This window comes from Equus caballus, chromosome 2 (genome assembly GCF_041296265.1).
Source record: "Equus caballus isolate H_3958 breed thoroughbred chromosome 2, TB-T2T, whole genome shotgun sequence".
Classification (NCBI taxonomy): Eukaryota; Metazoa; Chordata; class Mammalia; order Perissodactyla; family Equidae; genus Equus; species Equus caballus.
The window spans coordinates 8,614,069-8,638,042 of NC_091685.1; the positions used below are offsets into that span (position 1 = coordinate 8,614,069).

At 42.2% G+C, this 23,974-nt stretch overlaps 1 protein-coding gene across 5 annotated transcripts in view; it reads left to right on the forward strand.

The window, feature by feature from the left end:
• The window catches only part of FAF1 (Fas associated factor 1), a 472,901-nt gene extending 450,089 nt beyond the window's left edge, over positions 1-22,812 (forward strand). For all 5 annotated transcript variants that reach the window (XM_005607066.4, XM_070260010.1, XM_023630176.2 and 2 more), the window contains one exon: positions 22,562-22,812. In XM_005607066.4, the coding sequence (XP_005607123.1) occupies positions 22,562-22,645 (84 nt within the window). In that variant the 3' untranslated portion in view covers positions 22,646-22,812. The remainder of the gene's footprint in view (positions 1-22,561) is intronic.
• Positions 22,813-23,974: the final 1,162 nt, after the last annotated feature.

Below are 23,974 nucleotides of genomic sequence, written 5' to 3' on the forward strand. Positions count from 1 at the left end.
TCAGAAGCAGTCAGGGGAGCCAGCAAGTCAACTCTCCTGGAATTGGATCTTTCATTTTTAAATTCCGTAGGTAACTTCTACCTCTCACAACAGACAGCAGCTCAGCTGCTGTTTCATACCATGGATGAATGATTGCATGTCCTCCCAGGCACCAAAGGTTCATCATTCCCTGCCCCTTCATCTTTTCTTTTCCCAAACAGTGCTTTCCCCATATTTTGATGAGCTGAGTCAGTCTTTTGAATCCCACTTCTGACACCAGCTGTGAGGGGGGTAAGGGAGTGTCCAAGATCACTCCAAGATTTGATGATTCCCTAGCAGATCTCATAGAACTCAGCCTATAGTCATACTCATGGCTATGATTTATAACAATAAAAGGATACAAAGCAAAATCAGCAAAGAGAAATAGCACATGGGGCTAAGTCCAGGGGAAAGCAGGCAAAGTTTGCAAGGGTCCTTTCCCAGTGGAGTCACACATGACGCACTTAATTTCCCCAGCAATGATTTGAGACAACACGTGAAATGTTGTCAAGCAAGGAATCTTATTAGGCACTCAGTACTGAGGATTTTTATTGGAGGCTGGTCACATAGGTGTCCTCTGCCTGGCATGTACCAAAATTCCAGAATCCCAGAAGGAAAGCAGATGTTCAGCATAAACTGTGTTGTTTGTACAAACAGTTTAGGCACAGTGACCTACTCCTACCAGTTCTAGGAATGGTGGGAACCCTCCCAAAACCCAAGTTCCCAAATGCCAGCGAAGAGCCAACTTTATAAGCTACACTTTTAAAAGAAAAGCCATCAGACCTGTTAGGTTAACTCTTCTCTGCACATGTAATTTCATTTTTTAAGATATTCACATTTCAAATTCACTCCTGGGGTTTACTACTGGATACGTAGTAGAATTCTGTAAACTGGGAAACTCCTAACCATTTGACTTTGCCTCTCACCTTCACTTGTAACAGAATTTAGTCCTGTAGCGAAGGATAAAAGTAGTCTGAGAAGAATACCAATAAGCACCAGTTAACTCCCTGTATTTTCTGCTGAAAATCTTGAGGAGAACCTGAGGGAAGCACAATCCCTGGAGATGGCCATCTCCTTGTTTCTAAGATGCCAACAAATTCGATGTAAACTTGCCCAGAAATCTTAATGGTCTGCTCAGAGCCGCTACGGTTGTCCTTGAGGCTGCAGCCACTTTCCCTCACTGCAGAGGGACAACACTTTTTTCAAACTGACTACTTAAAATAAAGGGGGAGTTGTTGGTATTTATTTTTCCTTGCTTGTTTTACAAGCAAATACAAATCAACACTGTAAGGATGATTTATTTAACACTGCCTCTTCTTTTCAATCACCTTTTAGAGGCATTGTAGCCTGAAACAAGAGCATATACAGGCTGTGGAGTCAAATGAACCTGGCCTTGAATTCTGGATCAACTCTTCATTGCGTGATCTTAAAGAGGTTATTTAATCTCTTGGTAAAATGGGAGTAACAGTACCTACTTCAAAGGGTTGTTGTGAACACTAAATGAAAGAATGAATGGCGCCAGCCCAGTGGCATAGCGGTTAAGTTTGCATGCTCCACTTCAGCAGCCCGGGGTTCACAGGTTCAGATCCTGGTGCTCATCACACCATGCTGTGGTGGCATCGCACGTAAAAAAATAGACGAAGATTGCCACAGATGTTAGCTCAGGGCCAATCTCCCTCACCAAAAAGAAAAGAAATGTAAAATGTTTGATACGTATAGTATTTAACAGAGTAAGAATCTAGTAATAGTAACTGGTATGTTGGTAATGGTGATTATTTCTCTCGCCAACCCCATTCCCTCCTACCTATCCTTATTTTTTTCTTTTATGTTTTGGTTTCAAGAGGATAAAGAATCTTTGTCCAATATTAACTGTTTGGAAACTACCAGCTTTCAAGTAAGGATATCAAACAGTCTGCCTTACATGTGTAATAACAAAAGGTTGAGAGTGGTGTTCAACTACAAGTAGCTAGGGTTTAATATCTGCCTTCTGTTTTACCAAACTAGCAGATTTCTCTCATAGTTGGAAACGTTCCTGAGTTAGTTTACAGTCTTTTTCCTAAGGTGAGAGACAAGCTTATTTCCTCATGGAGATTTTTACCTCATTTATGTCAGGGTCCTCCAGGCCTGCTCTCTGTATGCTCATTTAGGGCAGTAGCTATACTGTGTCTTATTTGCCTTTGCACCCGCAGTCTCCAGCACAGGGCCTGCACAGGCCTACCACAGAGTAGGTGCTCACTGAACTGTGGGTGGATGGAGGAGGGATGGAAGGATGGATGGATGGCGCACACTGTGGAAGGTGTGATGATGATTATGACACAGTCTTGGTCTACAAGGCCAAGTCTGATACGGGCAGGAGATCACTCTAGCAGGGACAAGGCACATACTGCCAAGCTAGCAACATGAAGAATACACAGATTTGGGTGAACAAAAAGATCTGTGTCAGTGGAGCAAATTGTGATGAGCAAAGTACGTACCTGAGGTTAAGAAATGACTGTATTCTTATTCTCTTCTGTAGGCTGTGGGAAACTGTTGGGTTTAGAACTGAGAAGTATAGTCAGTTCTCATTTTTGCAGTAGTTATGTTGTATAAAGTTGCTGCAAACACTGAATTAGCAAATACTCAACCATTGCTCCTAGGGGAAATATAAGGTTAAGTTCCTAAGAGTCTCTAATCACAAATTTTCATCAACCAATCAATACATAACCTTGTTTTATGTGTGTTTCTGTTTAAAGACACCTTATTTAATATATAATGTTGATTCATTAACAATGAACTCATGGCCAACAACACTATAACTCGTGCCCAAATGAAGCTTATCTAACACACAGTTTTCTCCATAAGGCACATCACAGCCTTCTTGCACTTAGGGAAAGCACTTCAGCATTTTGTTTGGAGGCCATTTTAAACAGCAAAATCACCAACAGAAAGCAGAAGCATGCAAAAATCGTGACACTAAATATCCCATGAGAAGAAGATTTGTTAACACTATGAAAGCTAAAACAATAAGGCAGAATATTGCCTTGTTTGACCTCAACTGGGAACATGTGCATCAGGCAACTCAAATTTTTCACCACTCTGCACACGTTCTCAAATGGCCTTGAAAGTGCTGCAAGTATTGACTTAGGGGTTACAGATAAATTTTAACAAGTAGGCAAATTCACAAATATGAAATCTGGAATAATGAGGATTGATGATAATATGTGAGCTATGCAGCCTTTTAGGAACATTTGCATAGCATTTTGCCATTTTCAAGACACTTTTACATGTAATTTGTAAGTTAGCTATATTCATTAATTTGATAAACATTTAATACATAGTTAGTTTTACCAGGTACTTGCTAGGCACTAAAGATACAAAGATATGACCAAAGGCCTTATAAATGAGCAAACCAATCAAGATATTCAAAGGTCAAAAGTGCTGTGACAGTCTCTGCCAGCTATAGTGGGAACCCAAGGATAGCAGAGGGTTTAGTTCTACTTGGAGGTCTGTAAAACTTCACAGAAGAAACAGGGTTTGAGCCAGTATTTTTAAAAAAGGAGTAGTGGAGTACTTCTCAGCAATAAAAAGGAATGAACTCTTTCTGGGTTTTTTTTAAGGTTTTGGGGTTTTTTTTGCTTTTTCTCCCCAAATCCCCCCAGTACGTGGTTGTATATTTTTTTAGTTGTGGGTCCTTCTAGTTGTGGCATGTGGGATGCCGCCTCACCGTGGCCTGATGAGCGGTGCCACATCCACGCCCAGGCTCCAAACTGGTGAAACCCTGGGCCACCGGAGTGGAGCACGTGAACCCAACCACTCGGCCACGGGGCCGGCCCCAGGAATGAACTCTTGATACGTGCAACAACTTGGATGGATCTCTAAGGGCATTATGCTGAGCGAAAAAAGTTAATCTCAAAAGGTTATATACTGTATGATTCCATTTATATGACATTCTTGAAGTGTCAAAATTATAAAGAGGGAAAACAAATTAGTGGTTGCCAGGGAATAAGGAGAAAGAGGGTATAGTTATAGGGGGTGGGTATGACTAAATTTTGTGGTCTCATTCTGCATCTTGATTGTGGGGGTGGTTACGCAAATCTGCACATGAGATAAAATTGCATGTAACTATTCACATGCACACACTCAAATGAATACGCATAAAAACTGATGAAATGTGAATAAGGCCTATAGCCTAGTTAATAGTATCATACCAATGTCAATTTCCTGGTTTTGATGTTATACTATAGTTATATAAGATGGTACCATTGGGGGAAGCTAGGTGAAAAATACAAGGGACTTTACTATTTTTGCAACATCCTGTGAGTTTATAATTTTTTCAAAGCAAAAAGCTTTAAAAAAATAGGAATGACCATTTGCTGAGCAGACGTATGAACAAAACCCTAGGAATATAAACCAGCATGATGTTTGGGGAATTGCACACAGTTTGCTCTGTTGGAATTTAGGATATGAAGTTGGGCATGGAGGGAAATGAGATAGGAAATGAAAAAATACTGAAGAATCTTCTATGCATTAATCCAACAAATATTATTTGAGCATTTCTTATGCACAAGACATTGGGGATATGGTAGTGAATAGGCTAGACAAAATTTTTGCCCTCACAAAATCAATTCCAGTGGAAATTCACACTAGTTAAAGTAGATGTTAACCCTGTATTAAAGATAAGAAATTTAGGCTTAGAGCTGCCAAATGGCTAACACAAATTGACAAAGCTAATAAGTTGCAGAGCAATGGCTCCACCTAGGTCTTTTGATTCCACATTTCTGCCTTTTCCCTACTGTCTCAAACTTGTTGACTATCTTTATCTGGAAGGATTAGAGTAGGGAGAGCCTGGGAAAGGGAGACCAGATAGAATTATTGCAATAGACAAGACAACAAGCTGTGGGAGTCTGAACTAAGATGGCAGCAGTGGGGATGAAGAAAAGGTGGTGGAACCAGGATGAAGGAAGAATCTATGGGATTTGGTGATTGTGTAGCTATGTCAGGGTGGGGAGGGTAGGAAGAAGAAGTTGTCAGAGATGACTTAAAGGTTCCCAGCCTGAATGACTAGAAAGATGGTAGTTACCAAGTGCAGACACCAAGAAAGGCAGAGGAGGCAGATTCACTGGGATTTGTTGAGTCTGAGGTACCAGGAGAAAGTCTAGGTGTTTTCTAACAGAGAGTAAAGAGATTTAAACTGTGAGACTGGCTCAACACCAGAAAATGCCCCTGGCAGTGACTGGAGCGGATTTGAACGAGATGAGTGTTAGAGAGACAGTATAGGGTAGTGGTTAAAAGATTGGTTTCTGGAATCCCAGGCTGAATTCAACTCTGCCGTTTCCTAGCTGTTTGATCTTGAGCAAATTACTTAACCTCTGTGTAGCTCAGTTTCCTCATCTATAAGATTAGGATAATAGTGATATTATCTACTTCACGGGGCTGTTGTAAAAATGAAATGAAGTGATATTTCTAAAGCACTAGCACATAGTAATGCTCAGTAGTCTAAGCTGTTATGATGCAGTTGATGGGAAAGAGAGGAGAGGATCTTGCTAACCCACCGAGGTACTGAGAGAACCAGTGGTATTATAGAAGAACACCCACCATTGCATGCCCCTGACCCGATCAAGGAATACACAGGAGTTTTTAAAATATGTTTGAGGCAATTACAGCCATTTCAAGGGAGCTGAGTGAAATTCAGAGCCTTAATGAAATCTGCTTTTGCCCCTTTCTGAAGGACTTGGAGTAGTAGGGAGTGATGACAATGAATAAAGCCTTTTTGTGTGTGCCTTTTATATGCACAATCAACTGTATTCGTTCTCTGAAAGATAGATATTCTCCCCATTTTACAGATGAAGACATAGAAGCTTAGAGAGCGTATATTTCTCAAGGTTGCACTAAATGTCATTACCAGTATTTGATTCCCAAAACCCAGGTCCTTTCCCCATGCCATGCTGAATGTAATATGGAGTTACTGTTACTGATTATGTATAGGTATGTTGATGTATTTAAACCTTTACAAAATTATTTACTTTGCCCTAGAACTTAATTTTCTAAGGTGTTTATAAAGCACTGTCCCATTCAAAATTGCTATATCAGAAATCAAATAAACTTTTGAAGGCCTACATACAATCCAATCTAACTCCATCCAGCCATAAATAAAAAATCATTAGTTCTGTGCTCAGTATTCCAGGTGCTTCTGCAGACACGCTTTGCTCGCTTAACGTCTGTATAATAACCCATTGTAAATACAAACAACTGCCAACGTGTATATGCGCAGATTAACCTTTTCTAGACACTCCTTGTAATTTTCAAAGCCAGTACTAGAGTTGGAGAAAGCGTTAGCACATGCATCGACAGGTCATATCCCCCGGGCCTCGCTGCAGTGCCAGCTCCACTCCAGCTCCAGCCCCAGTTTACCCAGACCACACCCTGCTCTTCACCCAGAAGCAGGACCTCAAGGCTTCAGGTTTAATGTCCATAACTGATCCCAAACCTGAAGATTTTTTTGACATTTCCCAGTTTATTTCACTTTCCTTCTTCTGATTGACTTTATGTAAGAGCCTTGTGTGAACAGGCCTTCCTCATGCCTGCACTTTAGATTATGATGACTAAAAAAGACGATGTCGTATAGGTGAAAAAACCAAGAGGCAAAGAAGTGAGTAACTTGACCAAGGCCTAGGGAAAGCAAAAGACACCAAAGGCAGAAATGGTTGACCCAGGTTTACATAGCCACAAAGTGAGTTAGATAGACATTTTTTAAACAAAAGAAGACCTGTACACATCACGTCTGAATTATTTGGGATTATGTGTAACTCATCTCAGTGTGCCCTAGTACAGTGCCTGGCACGTATAAGCAACTAATGCTGGTTTATTGTATATGAAAGTGTAAGTCAGTAAAGTGGGTAATTATACTGTAGGAAACAGTTGTGCATATTAGAATGAGACAAGAAAGAAAGATAAATATGAAGCTAATTGACCCCCGGGACTGAGTTAGTTGTTTACCTTCCTCGTGCTCCCTTGCTGCCCTCTCCCCTTTTGTAGCCTTTACTGTTCTGAATTGCAATGGGCTGATTTCTTGTCTGCATCCTGCCCTAAACTCTCCACTCCTTGAGAGCAGAGATAGTGCCTTGTTCAGTGTTATATCCTGTGCCAGCATGGTTTCTGACACTGTAGTAAACACTCAGGAAATATTTGTTTAGTAAATAAATAAGAAGAAATAAAATATCCCTACCCACTCATGTAGCCACTGTTTTCATTTAGTTTTGGGTTTTGTATTTTCCATCTCACCAAGCGGAAACTCATGTTACCCTAGTGGCTTGAGGATAGGCAAGAGAGGGGCTATCACATTGTAGTGACATTCACCCTCACTTATTCTGGGTTTCACCCTCCCTCCCCCCAACCCTGGCACATGGTCGTGGCAGGGAATTCCAGAGTCTGGAGAACAAACCGTGGAGTCCCTGGAATTTAAGCTCCAGAAGTCACCCATGTAGTTAAAATTTTCAGGTGTTTTTTAACAGCCAATTGTCAGCCTCTCATTTTGACATCTCTAACGGGACATTCTCAGAAGAATATGATGTAGTAGGAAGGGGACTAAGCTAGGAGCCGTGCATCCTGGGGCAGAATTTTGATTCTTCCAGCCATTTGTTGTGTGATCTCAAGCAAGATACATCCTCCTCTGGGTCTTATTTTCCTCATCTGAAATATGAAGAGATTAAAATAAGTGCTTTCTTAATCTTCTTTCAGCCCTTATACTGTGTGATTCTATGATTAAATGACCTGGATACAGATAACACCTGCCCCTTTGACAACTGTCTTCTGAAAACTAGAGCAAAACCACGACTTCCTGGTCCTACTGGCTTTATTTAAGATCATCTTCTCTCGCTCTTTTTCTATGAGAATGTCTCTGTCCCTGGCAGTTTATGGGGACTTAAGCTTTTATCTACTGTAGCTGGAGGCTCCTATAAGCTGGAGCTTTGACAATATTTCACATTTATTTATCTGAGCCAGAGCTTAGGATCAGGTGGCAGCTAAGTCACTTAAGGTTATTCAAATGCATTGAAAATGTCGCTTAATAATTCAGAACCAGTTTTCTCTGTTTAGAGTATTAAGATTTTTTAAATCCTTCTAATTAGCTAATTCCAACAGCAGTTTAAATAGGGAAAAATCTGTCCCTTCTGAAAGGGCAACTGATGCAAACTTATTGTCAGTCCCTATGTCTTTGCAGCAGGACTGACTGAGGCAAGGACCAGAGAGAGCAGAGCCCGGGGAACCTGCTGGCGCGAGCTGCTAATGGTGTCACTGACAGGCTCTGCCTGCTGTGGGAGTGAGGCTAGGGGAGGAGGTCTGGGGGAAGCAGCTCCTCTTGACTCCTTTCCTGGGATTGGTGGATGCTCTAGGGAGGAGTGGGGAGCCTCCATTCAGCCATTCAGTAGGTCAGTCTTTCAGCAAACATTTATTGAATCCACACTGTTTCCTGCCGTGGACTAGGCCCTGGGGATAGATAGCCAGTGAGACCTCATTATATGCCCTCAGAATTCAACCTAACTGAAGAGACAACTCACAGACATCTGCAGAATTACCTGAGAGGCACAATACATAGATAACCCAGTGTGAGACTGCAGCTGCTCCTCTGAGCTAGATCCTCAGAAATGGGTTGCTTTTCCTGGTCAAAGTATAGGAGTGCTGTTTTAGCAAAGGACAAGGTTGGCATTGCCAATGTCTACATTTCACTTTAAACACTGACCTTGAGTCTGCCAGCAGACCTTGGCAGCACTTTGTCTGGGGAGCCCAAGGTGAAACAAAGGTATCAGCACAACAGACGTTGATTGACCACATGCGGGGCAGTGGCATAGGCACATGAGGGTGAGACCACAATGAGCATGTATGGCCCAGGGAATGGAAGAAGATGCCACCTATGATTAACTCTGTTACAAGGAACAGGAGAAAGATTAATTTAGGTTCTGTCACTTAAGCCTAGTTTTGTGGATGAAGTAACATTTGAGCTGATCCTTGAAGGATATGTAAGTTTTCACCAGGTGAAATTGGGGAAGAAGGACAGTCCAATAGAGGAAACAACATAAACAAAGGTTCAGGGAGGAAAAGACATATTTGGGGAATAGCAAACTGCTGTAATTGGCTGGAGCATAGGGTCTGAGGGGATAGTATTTAGAGAAAGAATGTAGGTACCAAGTCACCACTACCCTTTCAAAAAGTTTAGGCCCAGATATCACTATTTGATGTATTTTTTCACAATAAAATAGAATAAACATCTATTTTGCTACTTAACTCTTAAAATGTTGTTAATAAAGGCTTGCTCTGTGTTTTTCTGTGTTCCATGATGTGCATTCTCTGATTTGATCGTTTATTCAACAAGCATTTATTGAGAGCATGTAATACACCAGGTTTTTTGCTGGAAGCTGGAAACACAGAAACAGGAAACATACAGTTTCTGTCTCTAAGTGGCTCAGTCTTATCCAGGAGACATTCGCATTAAGTACAGTGGAAGACAAGCTGTCTTGATGCTCATAGCAGGCGTATGAGGTGGTGCATCAGATGCAATGTCCTTATTTAACAGACAAGGAAACTCAGGAGGAAAAGTGACTTGTCCAAGGTCATACAGGGAGTCAGAAGCAGTATGGTAGGGTTAGTGGCCAGGTTCGCAGTCTCCCAGAGGGTGTTGTTCGCCTTCTTTCCTCTTCTACTCTGAGCCCTGAATATATCCAGCCACCTTCAAGTACTACTTCCTCAGCATCTTCTCTCCTAAATACTTTTGCTTCTCCTGGTGGTACTTTTCCTTAACTCCAGGAGAGAGTTTGGGAGTTTCTGGTAAGTTTGGTATTATACAGGTGCCTGCTGGACCAATCTTCAAAGAAAACACCTGCTCTGTTCATGGTTCTTGCCTTCCAGTTTCATAAGCTTTTGGGCAGATGAAATGTAATATCAAAATAGCTCAGAGAGCGCCTTGGTAACATTTAAGATATTGAACGTGCTGCATCTGGTAACTAGAAAATTTAATGATCTCCTGCTGTTTTGGTAATTGGATAAGTAAATACATCAGAATAAATCACACCGGCAAGTCTTTTGTATGTCGTTAGGGACTCAACTCTTTTAACTCCTGTTCAAAGCGCCAACTCTTGAGCGGTGTTCGCATGCAGAGTTACGCACGCACGCACGCACCAGCTCGCATGGTCCTGCTTGAGTATTAAAATGCATTCAAAATGCTCACTTTCTCCCTAGCCGCTCTACCTAAAGAACACATCGAGCATGCCACTCTAGATCTCTCCAAAGCCAGGGAGAAAAGGTTTTTTTTTCAGAAGTTTAAACTAAACCTAAGAAGACATTCAAGCCTTTCACGATCTATCTCCAAACTATCTTTCCAGCCATGTGGTCCATTAGACATGTGCTATGAGCCTTGCCGGAATACCACCCATTTACAAATTGGGAAAATGGGGCCAAAGCAAGAGGGGACCATCCTGTCGCAGTTAGAAATCCTGTAAGAATTTTAAGTAGGAGAGAGACAGGATCAGATATTTTTTTCAACTCTCTCTCTCTCTCTCTCTCTGTCTCTGTCTCTCTTGGCAGTGCGAAGGAGAGACCCAGAGGGAAAGGGTCTTTTGGAGTCTATTAGGTGTTAGGTGATGTTCTCACCAGCTTACAGATGAGAAATTTGAGTCTTCTAGAGGTTAAACGACTTGCTCAAGAGCATACATGCAGAACTAGGATTCAAAACCCAGCAGTGCTTTGTCTTCCTGCCTCCTAATTATCACTTAATCCACAGCTAGGGGTGAAACTCTGGGGCAAACAATGATCAGGGTTTCTCAAAAGGTTTTTAAGCTGAGGTAACCGTTCTGAACCTAAGGGGTTAACAAGTTTTTCTCCAAACACGTGGTTAACGTGGTTAACGTTGTGGACCAATCTTTTCTCAGAGGCATCTTAGGAACCTCTTAGTCAAGGACCTGGCTGCCCTCCATGCTATCAGCCTCCAAAAGTGAGGCATGTCCCCTAGATCGGTGCTTCCAGGCTTTTTCAAATCAATGGCTATGTTGAAAATGTTTGTGTGCCTCATTGGGGGAACCATACTAGGATGCTGCGGGTCAGAAGCAATCCAGCCTTGAGGATTGTGGCTGCCTTGGGGGGTGAGGAGGCCAGCATCTTGGCTCACCTGTGCCCTGGCACACTGCTGGGGCTAAGGTGCACTAGATTTCTCTTGCCGCACACCAGACTCCTCATTCGTGAATTGGCCTCTGCCCCGTGTATTAAGCTTTCAGGCTCAGCAAGCCTGCAAACTGCTCGGTAAAGCAGGACTTTTATTTACTTGAAATCGTTTTTCCAGAACCCGAGAGGGAATAGTCTTGGGAACTGGCTCCCCAGGATGAGGAGACGTGCCTATTCTTACTCTCTTTGTGCTCTTTATTCTTTTATTCTTTTTATGTTCACTCTTCTGTTTCTAGACTAAAGAAGCTTTCTCCTCCCCACCCCACCCCACCCCTCTTGATAGAAGCCCCTCTATTCCCTCTGGGCCTCCCCCACTGCTGTTGTTTAGTAGTATAGTGACCAAAGCCACCATAGGGATACCAATGCAAAGAGAGGGTCACATCTTTTGTTTGGTGTTCAGGGTCTCCCTGACAGTGTGCCAAGTTTGAGGCCATTTTGACATTAGTAACACTTTAGAGTTGGTGTCCTCATTAAACAGCCTGTCTAAAAGCACAGGCTGGGAATGAAGAATCCAGATTTGGTCCCAGATCTGCCATGAATGCTGAGTAGCCTAGGGTAAGTTCTTTCCTCTCACTGGGGGTTTTCTGTCCCCATCTGTTACAGAGATGACCTCTAAAGACCCCTCCAGCTCTAATAGTCACTAGGTCTGTGATAATTGAGGAGCGAGATGAGTGAAATTTGCCCAAATGCCTGAGGTAGTAATATACTCTGTTATGAAGAGACATGTGCTTCAGTTACACGAAGGGAACAGTCCTTCCAAGCAAGAGACTTAGAATAGTCTAATATGTGACTATAGTACTAAAATTATCTAATGTAGTGGGTAAGAACAGACTTTGGAGCCAGACCTAGTTTTAAATCCTTGCTACACCACTTCCTGCCTGTGCAATCTTAGACAGGTTATATAATCTCTCTGAGCTGCTATTCCTCATTTTTAAAGTGGAGGTAATAGTACCTCCCTCTTGGGGTTGTGTAGTGCTTATAAAGCACTTAGAACATTAGCACCTAGCAAGCTCCCAATAAATGTTAACTGTTGTTATTATTATCATGTGATAAAACAAAGAACAGATAGGGCAGCCCACAAGATACAATTTCCATCCCTTTGTCACGTTAGTCTTCTCTCCCTTTGTTCTTCCGTTAACTTTTCTTTCATTCTCCCTTCTCACCTAAAAAAAAAGTCAAGGAAAGAAAATGTCCTGTAGGCACCCTATGGTCTACAGCTACAGAAACCCACCCAACCTTACTCTCTAGCACCCTAGTTGTTCTACTACAGTTTAGTAATGGAAAGAGGAGCATCCGTCACTGTTTCCTGGAAACCCTCCACCCAGTGCCACTTCTTTCATGTGATCCAATGAGACATATTGGTCCAGAAACTACACAGGAATCCAGGATGGAAATAAGCCATAAGGTAGTCCCACAGTGGGACCCTTCCAGGTTAGAAGTTCCTTTGGGGGTTGCATTACCACCTGCAGCAAATGTAGAGAAGTTGCTAGAAGCCACAACTGGCATTGTTGTGGTTGATGATGATGATTATGGAGATGATGATGATAATGATTGGCAATCCCTTAATGTTTGCAAAAGACTTTACAGTTACCACAGACTTTTCACACCCTCATCAGATCAAGATTAAGTTCTCCCTCTGATACTTTGTGGGTGTAACGGCCCTCTTCAGGGATTCCCAGCTCATCAAAAGGTGTTTAAAGAAAGTGGACAATTAGCTGTTAGGACCAAATTAGTAACAAAAGATAGCCTGTGTGCCTGTGGGAAACGACAAAGCCCGTACCACAACAGGGACCTGAGCCATGACACAGCTGCAGAGTGCTCGCTTTCATTATGCCCAAGGGAAAGTCAGTCAGTCACATTAACTGTCCCCTGTTTAGAAGTCAGATGAGGGGTCGGCCTGTTCCACTTTGGCGGCTTGGGGTTCATCAGTTCGGATCCCAGGTGTGGACATGGCACTGCTTGGCACGCCATGCTGTGGTAGGCATCCTACATATAAAGTAGAGGAAGATGGGCATGGATGTTAGCTCAGGGCCAGTCTTCCTCAAAAAAAAAAAAAAGTTGGATCAGAGGTTAAGAGGCAACGAAGATACAGTCTGGAAGCTCACAAACCTGAGTGCAAATTCTTGCCTTCTCTTTCCTAGCTATGTAATCTTAGGCAAGTCCTTTAACCATTTTTGACCTCAGAGAATCCATTTATAAAATAGGAATAATAGGAACACTTAGCTCATAGGATCGTTGTGACCATTTAATTAGATACTATATAGAACAACTAGTATAGGGCCCAACACTTCTAAATGCCAAATAAATGGTAACTTTTTTGGTGGTGGTGACATTTATAATTATTTTTTAAACTTTTGATATTTAATATGCATGTTTTTTCTCATAGAGTAGCTAACAGAATAGGTTTCTCATAGCATATCAAATTGATCAGTTGTTCTCCCAAGTTCAAAGTAAACGCTAATTTTGAACAAAACCAAAAGCAGATATATTCAGCTTCACTATAATCTGGGAACGTACATTTGCAGCCTTGTGCTGCCTCAGAGTAGAAGGAACTCGGGATTTGAAGTGAGAAGACCTGGGTTCAAATGTGAGCTCCACCAATTTCTAGTTGTGTGGTTGTGTATAAGTAATGTCCCTATTTGAGTTTTGGTGTCCTCATCTGTAAAAATGAGGATAAATTAGTCCAGTCTCTTAGGATGACTCTGAGGTTTAGCTAATGTATGTGAAAGTGCTTTGAGAGCTGTAAAATAGTAGTCATTACTATTATTTATGCATTCTTCAGAAGGAAGCACATTCATTTGGTGTTCAAATAACTTCGTTTTAAAGAAGCATCTCTTTAAGAATAAGCTTTGTTGTAGCTTTATGTTACAGGTGGGAAATGCATTTTAGAATTGATTTATGCCCTGACTCGGCGACTCTGTCATCTTCTAATGAAGGCTGAACAGACTTTGGGAAAAAGGAGCTGTGACCCTTGCATCAAGTTACATCAAATCATAATTGTTAAGCACTTGCTTAGTGCTGTGGGGATATTTGGGGTTTAAGGGCCCTTAGATAATACCCTCCCACTTAACTAGTTCGAGACTAATTGAAAGACATAAGACCAATTGAAAAATAGACATAGGACTCAAGGGGGGATAAAAATATCACCTTTGATACTGAAAAAGTTGATTATAGATTGTAATTTGGGATCTGCAGCCAAGGGGTTGATATGTTCTTTGTCCCTAAGTTAGAGACTTGCCTTCTCTTGTACCCAAGAGTCCTTGGCACAGCTGGACACTGCAGGCCCTTGTACCTTGTAGCTGGAGAGCAGGTTGGCTCTGGAAAAGGAAGAAGAAGGGGCTGAGCTCAGATTCTTCTCTCATACTCACCAAGCAGATAGCTCTCTTCTCACCTGTGTGAGAGAGAGGGAGAGCATCCAAGAGTCCCTTCTTGGGGAAGCATGAATGTGAAATAATTCCTTCATGGGTTATGTCAAAAAAAGGTCTCAGTTTTATAAATAAAGAAAACAGTGAACCAGAAAGTTAAGTAACTTACCCAAGATCATCAGATAGTTAGGAGGTTATAGCATTGGGGATCCAACCCAGGTCTCTGTCCCTAGACCACACTTCAACCACTCCAGCCATTAGGGAGCTCACACCATACAGGTGGCATCTACTAAGACATGAAGAAGGCATTGAATCGTAATAGTTTCCGTGTCTCAGGTTCTGTGATGGCTGTTTTAATCCCTACAACCCTTTCACCCAGTGGAGAAGGAAGCTGGAGCTCTAAGCATCTTCCTGACATGGCTAAGAGATGAAATTTGAACCCAAGTGTTTCTATTTCCAAAGCCCAACTGCAGCCCAGTTTACTCCATTGAATCACTAATGCCCACATTTTTTTAAATGCAAAAATTAAAGTTAGAGAAGACATGTGGCTTATCCAAACTTGTACCACTAGAGCCAGAACTGGAACCTGTACATTCTGGCCCTTTACATCCAGACAACATTAGACAGTGCACAGCCTTGGCAGTCGGTATAGAGGACTATGAAGGAGGGAGAGCTTGCTGACGGCTGCGAGGGGAGGGAGGACTTTCAGGAGGTGATCCATAACTAAGGGGAGGATTTCCTTATACTTGGGGAAGTTTTTTTGTGGTGTGTCTGTGTGGCTGTCTGTGTGGTCTGTCTGTCTGTATCTGATGTAGAGGATGGAACCTAGCTGTCCTTCACATCACTCAGGGGAGAGGAAGGAGAAGGGACATGGGTGAAATTCCAGTGTTTGCTCTCTGTGTGAGCTACAAAAGGCTTGTAAATTTTCTGCTGGTGTGGCACGTTGCTCCTAGGGGTCAGGCTGCACAGGGCTCCCCCTGCTCACACTACTGCTAGCACACAGTCCCAAAAATGGTTGGTGGTTGTTCGTCATCAGAGGGGAGCAGGCAAATACTAGAGAAAATCTGAGAACAGAGCTTTTCTCCCCTTGAAGATGCTAGAACTTTCTGAAATGCAAATTCTACTCTAAAAGCAAGAATACATTTTGAGAAACTGTTGGTGGTTTATTGCTTCCCAATTTCACACACTGAACCTGAGGGCTGTAACTCATGGAGTGAGAGGGAACTCTGATAGGCCACTTGTGGGAGGTGGGAGAGGCAAGGAAACAAGACAGAAGGCTTGGGTTCTGGTTCCGCCTCAACCACTTATGATGTGTGATCATAGGCAAACCCTATCTCTGGGTCTAGTTTCTGAATCCACAGAGTGGGGCTTATTCCCAAGGCATGATTTCCAAGTCCTACTGCAGTGCGTTTCCCCATAAGCTGTTAAAATACTTTGGGAACCTTAAAAAGTTCAACCTAGTGGTTCTTTTTAAAGACTAATTTTTTAGAGCAGTTTTAGGTTCATAGCAAAATCGAGCAGAAAGTACAGAGATTTCCCATATACTCCCTGCACCGACACATGCATAACCTCCCCCATTATCAGCATGCCCCACCAGAGTGGCACACTTGTTAAGATCTATGAACCTACATTGATATCATAATCACCCAAAGTCCATACTTTACATCAGGGTTCACTCTTGGTGTTGTACATTCTATTGGTTTGGACAAATGAATGACGTATGTCTCTCATTACAGTATCATACAGAGTATTTCCACTGCCCTAAGAATCCCCTGTGCTCTGCCTATCCATCCCTCTCCCCCCAACCCCTGGCAACTAGTGGTCTTTTTACTGTCTCCATGGTTTTGCCTTTTCCAAAATGTCACGTAGTTGGAATCATACAGTATGTAGCCTTTTCAAATTGGCTTTTTTCACTTAGTAATATGCATTTAAGAGTCCTCCATGTCTTTTCATGGCTTGACAGCTCATTTCTTTTTAGCAGTGAATAATATTCCATTGTCTGGATGTACATAGTTTGTTTATCCATTCATCTAAGGAAGGACATCGTGGTGGCTTTCAAGTTTTGGCAATTATGAATAAAGGTGCTATAAACATCTGTATGCAGGTTTTTGTGTGGACATAGGTTTTGAGCTGTTTAAGGTAAATACCAAGGAGTGCAATTACTGGATTGTGTAGTAAGAGTGTGTTTAGTTCTATAAGAAACCACCAAACTGTCTTCCACAGTGGCTGGGGCCATTTTTCGTTCCCACCAGCAGTGAGTGAGCATTCCTGTTGCTCCACATCCTCACCAGCATTTGGTGGTGTCCATGTTCTGGATTTTGGCCGTTGTAATAGGTGTATAATAATATCTCATTGATGTTTTAATTTGCGTCTTCCTGATGACATATGGTAGAGCGTCTTTTCACATGCTTATTTGCCATCTGTATATCTTCTTTGGTGAGGTATCTTTAAGATCTTTGGCCCATTTTTTAATTGGGTTGTTCATTTTCTTATTGTTGAGTTTTAAGAGTTCTTTGTATATTTTGGATAATAGTTCTTTATCAGATGTGCCTTTTGCAAATATTTTCCCCCAGTCTCTAGCTTGTTTTCTCATTCTCTTGACAGTGTCTTTTGCAGAGCAGAAGTTTTTAATTTTAATGAAGTCCAGCTTATCAATTATTTCTTTCATGGATTGTGCCTTCAGTGTTGTATCTAAAAGTCATTGCCATACCCAAGGTCATCTAGATTTTCTCCTATGTTGTCTCCTAACAATTTTATAGTTCTGTGGTTTACATTTAAGTCTGTGATCCATTTTGAGTTAATTTTTGTGAAGGGTGTAAGGTCTGCATCTAGATTCACTTTTTTGCATGTGAATGTTCAATTGTTCCAGCACCATTTGCTGAACCTAGCATTTTTTCTAAATGTGAAAATATTAGATCCAGACTTTCCTTTATTCAATTTTAAAATAAAATTAATTAGCAAGATTAAATTAAAAGGCTTGATAATAATACCTGCCCTACATGATTGTGAATTAATGTTTATGTAAATACCTTGCAAACTATAAGTTTCTATGCATAATTACTGATACTATTATTTTTAGTATTATTCAGCTCCTGCCCTCGAGTAACTCCCAGCCTAGTAATAGTATTATATTTATGGTTAAGTGTTAAAAAAAAAAAAGTAAGAAGCAGAATGGTGTGGCTAGAAAGTGCCCCAAAAGAGAAGTCAGAAACTCTGGGGTACAGTACTGCATCTGCACCTTATGAACTGTGTGACCAGGGCCAAGTCACTTGACTTCTCTGAGCCTCAGGTTGCCCACCTGTGAGATGAAGGAGTTGGACTGTTTGGCATTTAAAGAGCTTTCCCACCTCAGCATTCTGGGGCTCACTCAGTGGGGCCAAGACGGAAATCTGTCACGTTGGTTCACATCTTTCTCAGCAGCAATGTTATACTTTTTCAGAAAAGTAATAAAAATAAGATGTATATGAAAGTTCAAACTGCTGAGAAAATTAACCTAGAAAAGAATGGCTCTGTTTGGTGGAAAACATGTCCCATTTTTGCTACCATAAACATGTTTCACAAAGCCAATTTGCTAAAACATTAAATTAGTTAGAAAATATATCCATTCAAGTTTCCTAAGTATAATGAATAAAATGTCAAGATGGTTGACTTTCCTTTTCTAACATACACAGGCCATACTTATCTGAGAATACTCCCCCTCCCCCAAGGAGTCCCAAAGGATGGGTTTCTCTGTTGATTTAGAGAGTCAATAATTCAGTAAAGTCCCAAGTAAATGGCAGAACACAAGCTCAGATTGGGTTTTTGTATTCGTATTTTATAAACATTTCAGGATTTTTTTACTGACCCTTGACCTTTTGCCATTCTTAAAGTGAAGATCTTATATCCTGGAAGCTTGGTTAGAAACAACCTCAGGGTCATCTCATCCCACTTCTTTTTCTGTGTGGATCCTAGTACTCTTAGCAACACCTCTGGCGGAATAGTCTAGAGTTAAACATATGTATTCCAAAGCTAGATTGCCTTGATTTATATACTGGCTCTGCCCTTAATAACTTTGAGACCTTGGGCAAGTTACTTAATCTGCACCATGACTCAGTTTCGTCATCTGTAAAATGGGAATAATAGTTGTACCTACCTCAGATAACCTACCTCAGAGGGTTATTATAAAAATTAAATTATTTTATAAATATGAAGTGAGTGGAATATGCCTGGTACAAAATAAATCATCATCTCCAAGTAAGCCATTATTTGAATGCTTCTAGGGACAATAGAGCGTGCACTCACCTCTCCCCGCCCTACCCCTCCATTTGTCCAAGGCAACCCATTGACTTCTTGGCCAGAAGCTTTCTGGTTATCCTGAGCTTTGGAGTCAGACAGACTTGACTTTCAAATCTTATTCCACCTGCAACCTTGGGCAAGATAACCCATGGTGTCTTCAACTGTAAAATGGCAGCAATCATACCTACTTCACTTGGCTGTTTTGAGGACTAGTTAAGGTATTATATATGAAGTACTTAGCATGGTTCCGGCTACATGGTAGGCATTCAATAAATGATAATTGCTGCTATGATGATGATGATGATGATGAGCAAAAAGAAAATAAAGAACAGAAGGAGGAGAAAGAAACAGTAGTAGCCATACCAGCAGTTGCTGCTCTGATAAAACAGTTCTTTCCACCAGCTGAGTTCTGCTTCCCTGGGATTTTACCTCACCAGTCCCAGCTCCACCCACTGGAGCTGCACTGGACACACCTACTCTGTCTACTTGTCAGCCCTTCAGATATTGACAGAGGGCTGACACAGCCCATCCCTGGGCCTGTAGCAGCACCACACCACCACTGCTCCGTGCTCTCTCTCCGGGAGACATCTCCCCTTCTTCAGCTCTTTTTCAGAGAACGTGGTTTTTAGGCTCCTGCTTACCAGCAGTTCCCTCCTGGCATGCTCCACATCCTTCTTGAATGAGGCCCAGAGCACTGCAGGATGGTTTCACAATATGGCCCCTCTCTTGCTGGGGAGAAGCATGGTGTCGGGTATACCCCTAGGTTCCCCACAGTCTCTTTGTCCACACCAGGCAAATCAGAATGGAAACAGATTGTCCTTGTTCACTTTGAAATTTCTGTCTGCAGTGACCTTCAGAGCAAAAAATTTCTTGTTATCTGGGGCACCAGAGGGAGTAGCCCCAACACAGCCATATTTGCTGTGAAGCAGTCCATTGGTGGCAAAGCCCCTCTAAACTATAAAAGGGGGTCTCCAGATCTTGAGGCATTACCCTATCAGGGAAAAGGGGGCACTTCTACTGGCAGCAGGTTAGAAATAAGAAGGGCAACGTGGTGCAGACCTGGGTTTCAGGAGGCTTCAAGGAAGAGCTCCAGCTTTGAGGCTAGACAGACTGGGGCCCTTACCCTAGGCAGCACTCCAGCCAGTAATGGCTCCCACCCATTGAGCCCTTACTGGCTCAGGCACTGTACCAGAGGCTTCACCAACATTATTCCATTTAACCATCACAACAACCCATAAAGGAGAAACGGTGATTATTGCCATCTTACAGCTGTGGGAAAACTGAGGCTCTCTGGTTGTGTAACTTCTTTAAGGTCGTATAGGCAGTAAGCAAGACAGCTGGGATTTGAATCTAAGTTCGCTTCACTTTTTTAACCATTATTCTGAGTAGTCATACCCTTACTTTCCACGTAGCCTTAAACAAATGGCAACCACTTTGAGCCTCAATTTTGTCATCTCCCCCTACCTTGCGTGGTTGTTATAGGGATTAAATAAAATAACATATGTAAAGGGCCTGGCATGTAATAGGCGTTCAAGAAATTTTAGTTTCCTCCTTCTCAAGTCCTAGCTCTCCCACTTAAAGTGACTGAAAAAAGCACTTAACTTTTCTTGAACACAGTTTTCTCGTGTGAAAACTGGGTGTGGTTTCTGAACCTCTAACCTTGCAAGTTGACAACTCAGGCAGGGTATGCACAGCTCTGACACTGTTAAGATTATGGCTTCTCCCACAAACATCAAATTTCCAGTTATAAAATTAATAAGTCATGGATATGTAATGTACAGCACAGGGAATATAGTCAATAATATAATAACTTTGTATGGTCAGAAACGGTAACTAGACTTATTGTGATGATCATTTTGTAATGTATATAAATATCGAATCACTATGATGTAAACTTGAAACTAATAGGATATTATATGTCAATTACACTTCAATACAAAAAAAATCATATTTACAAACCACAAATAACACAGTAGAAGATGCCGGAAGAGCTCTGGCATGTTAATTAAGAACAATAGCGGAAGCAGCTGGGCAGAAAATGCCAACGAGTCAGAAGCAGAGGCAGCCTAGCTCTGTTTGTTGACAGAAGCCAGCGCAGTATTGTACGTTAATTGGGGAAGTGGGTAAACATTTGCCAGCAGCTTGCCCCCCAGTGCATTGGAAGACAGACAGCAGGCTGGGCCCTCCCCACCGCCTTGCCTGCCCATCTGCCCACAGCCCGAGAGATACCAGTAGAGCTGCTGTGCTCTGGGTTCCTTATAAGCAGAGAGGATTCTGGAGGCGGATGTGTCTCCTTAATGACCCTCCTGGGCATATCAGGTTTCCATCTGGATACAGTCGAAGAAAGTGTTCCTCCTTCAGCTCGCCAGCCTGCCTATGACACTCAGCCCCCCAGGGCCTCCACTCCCCCTCGGCTAGGAGAAGACAGTGGAGCCATCTCATTAGGTGTGGCTTCAGTTGAGCAGAGGACAAGATTGCCTGCCTCAGATGCTGTAGTCTCTGCGCATGGGCCCAGAGCTTCTGTATCAAACAGAGCAGACTGCTTGGCCTCCCATCACACACACTCGGAGCTGCCCAGTCATCTGTGTGTCTGTCCATCCCTACAGTTACTCACAGGTACAGCAGCCGTCATTGAACACCTGTTCAGTGCCAAACACGGTGCTAATTACATATTTTTTCTCATTCAATCCTCACATCAGTCCTACAAGATTGAGACTAACTCCAAAACCATAAAGCTAATAATAGCCAACACAGCTGTGATTGAAATCAGACTCTTTCTGTTTCCAAAGCCCATTGTCCTTTCCACTAAACCAGTCAGTATTTGTCAATTTTTTTAAATTCATGTTCCCTTTCGATAAACAGGAAAGTTTTGTTTCTCTCTCACTCTCAGATTCAGAAGTCCTCCACATCCCATCTCTGCCCCTGGCCTAGGAGGTTATAAAAGTTAAATAAATTAGGTAATTTGGGATCCCTGTATGATTAGCATATCCCAACTGAGCCAAGATTTTGTCTAGCTTCCCTTTCTATAGTTTATATTATGAAATGATGCTTTTTTACTTCTAAAATAGAAAGTTATATTATGACATTGACTCATTTTTTCAAACTAAATATCCCCACCACCAACAACAACAAGGAGATTGGGCTATGCCTCCCTGGGGAGCCTCTCCGCAGCACAGGAGACAGCACCTTTGGGCATGGTGGCGTGGGCATTCTACAGTGTATACAGGTAGGGTTAGTAGAAACATCAGCACCAAAGGCTTCTCTCTTTTCTCACTGAGCAGAAAAGGCCCTCCCTGCGGTCAAGAGTTAAGCAAGCAGAAGTCCCTGGGAATACCAGTCATTGTTTAACCCGAACCATTTCCTGAGGGGCCTCCTCTTCTGCTGGCCAAGCTGAGCTGTGCGGGTGGCAAGGGACCTCCACCTGCCCAAGAAGAGGTCCAGTCTCCTGAAGCTATGCCCTGAGATCAAATGCCAGTTCTTCCACTAAACTCTGAGACTTGACCTCTCTGAGCCCTGGTTTCCTCAGTTATAAAATGAGAATGACAACATCTGCATTACAGGGTTATTTAGAGCATCAAATAAGATGATAGATGTGAAAATGCCCATGCCAGTGCATAGTAGGCTCAAAATCAATGTGCATGGGTAGGATCTGAATGCCATGTGGAAAAAATAGTGCTTGTTCCAGTCTTTTGAATATGTGTTTTCTTTCTTTTTAGGTAACCCAGCTGGACCCAAATAAGTCATTATTGGAGGTAAAGTTGTTCCCTCAAGAAACCCTTTTCCTTGAAGCAAAAGAGTAAACATGGCCCAGCAGTGGAACCAGCCCTTCCTGGACAAGCCGGAGGCTGCGTCAAGAGAAGGCTCCTCACCAACCCACCTACGCTCTCGTCTCACTCAATTCAGTGTCACACTTCTGCCTCTTGCAAGATTGCTGGAAAAAAGTAATAATAAACATAGCTACTTAAAATTGCCCATCCACGAGTATATGTTCCCAACCTCGTTATAGAGAATTACAACTCTGCCACCCTCCCCTACCCCCTTCACCTCACCCTCATTCACTGACTTATGCACCGTTCAAGTGTGAGTGATCACAGAGTAGAATTGTTACCTCTCCAATGCCCTTCTTCTCTCCACAGTGTCTAGGACAGTTCTGTGACAGCAGGATGTTCTGTGACACCAGGATGCTGTGTATTTGCTATGTCTCATTGAGCCAGGGCTTATATGCCTCTGCCTTTTTATTTTCATGACTGGATTTCTACTTTGTCACCTAATTTTAAAAGGCAGGGGTAAAAAGTCTAATGGGATTTCTTGGTATGGAGATTAAACATTGTTGTAGGAAAAAAAGCATATCATTTTTGTTGGTACTTTCTGACTTCTTTACTAAGATATAAGGTTGAGTTTGAGGACTGCATTTGACATATATGCAAGATATTTACTACTGCTGCCTTGAGTCTCCAGGTTCCATCTAGGAGGTATCTGCTGTTCTTTACAGCGTGAGAAACTGTTGAAGTGCACGATATTAGTGATGAGATAATGTGAAGAGGACCAGTACCAGGACTTCGGTATCTGGCCCGGCTGCAGGAAGCTGCTGATAGGTTTGCATTCGGGCAGTTAGAACCTCACGGACACCAGCTCCCAGGTTGCTGGTCCATCAGTGTGTACGCTGAACACAATTTTCCCGTGTTTCTCTCCCTCTTCATCACGCGTTTGGACCTTCTCACTTGGTGTCTTAAGCACCTTGTCTATCGCCAAAATCTGATCAGCTGCCTCATGGACTCTGAGCCCAACTGTAATAAGGAACTTGATCCACTATTTCATTCTTTTAATGTTTTAATATTAAATATTGAACTCCTATCTCAAATGAAGGGGTGTCATTCTATGGCTAAGCATTCTGACTTCATATATTTGAGAGAGCAAACAGGGGCTCAGCTCAGAAGACATGTGTTGCATGAACCTACATATAATAATTTTGGGGTGATTTAGTAAATGTGGATTTTTGTTCATCTCTGGATTTGGGGTTTAGAGTTTAGTTCATGGAAGCGCTGTTTATGTCTTCACGGCCAATGATTTCTTTTCAGTCTTGGAATGTTTCTCCATATCTATTTTGTGTCACCTGTGGTCTCTATCCT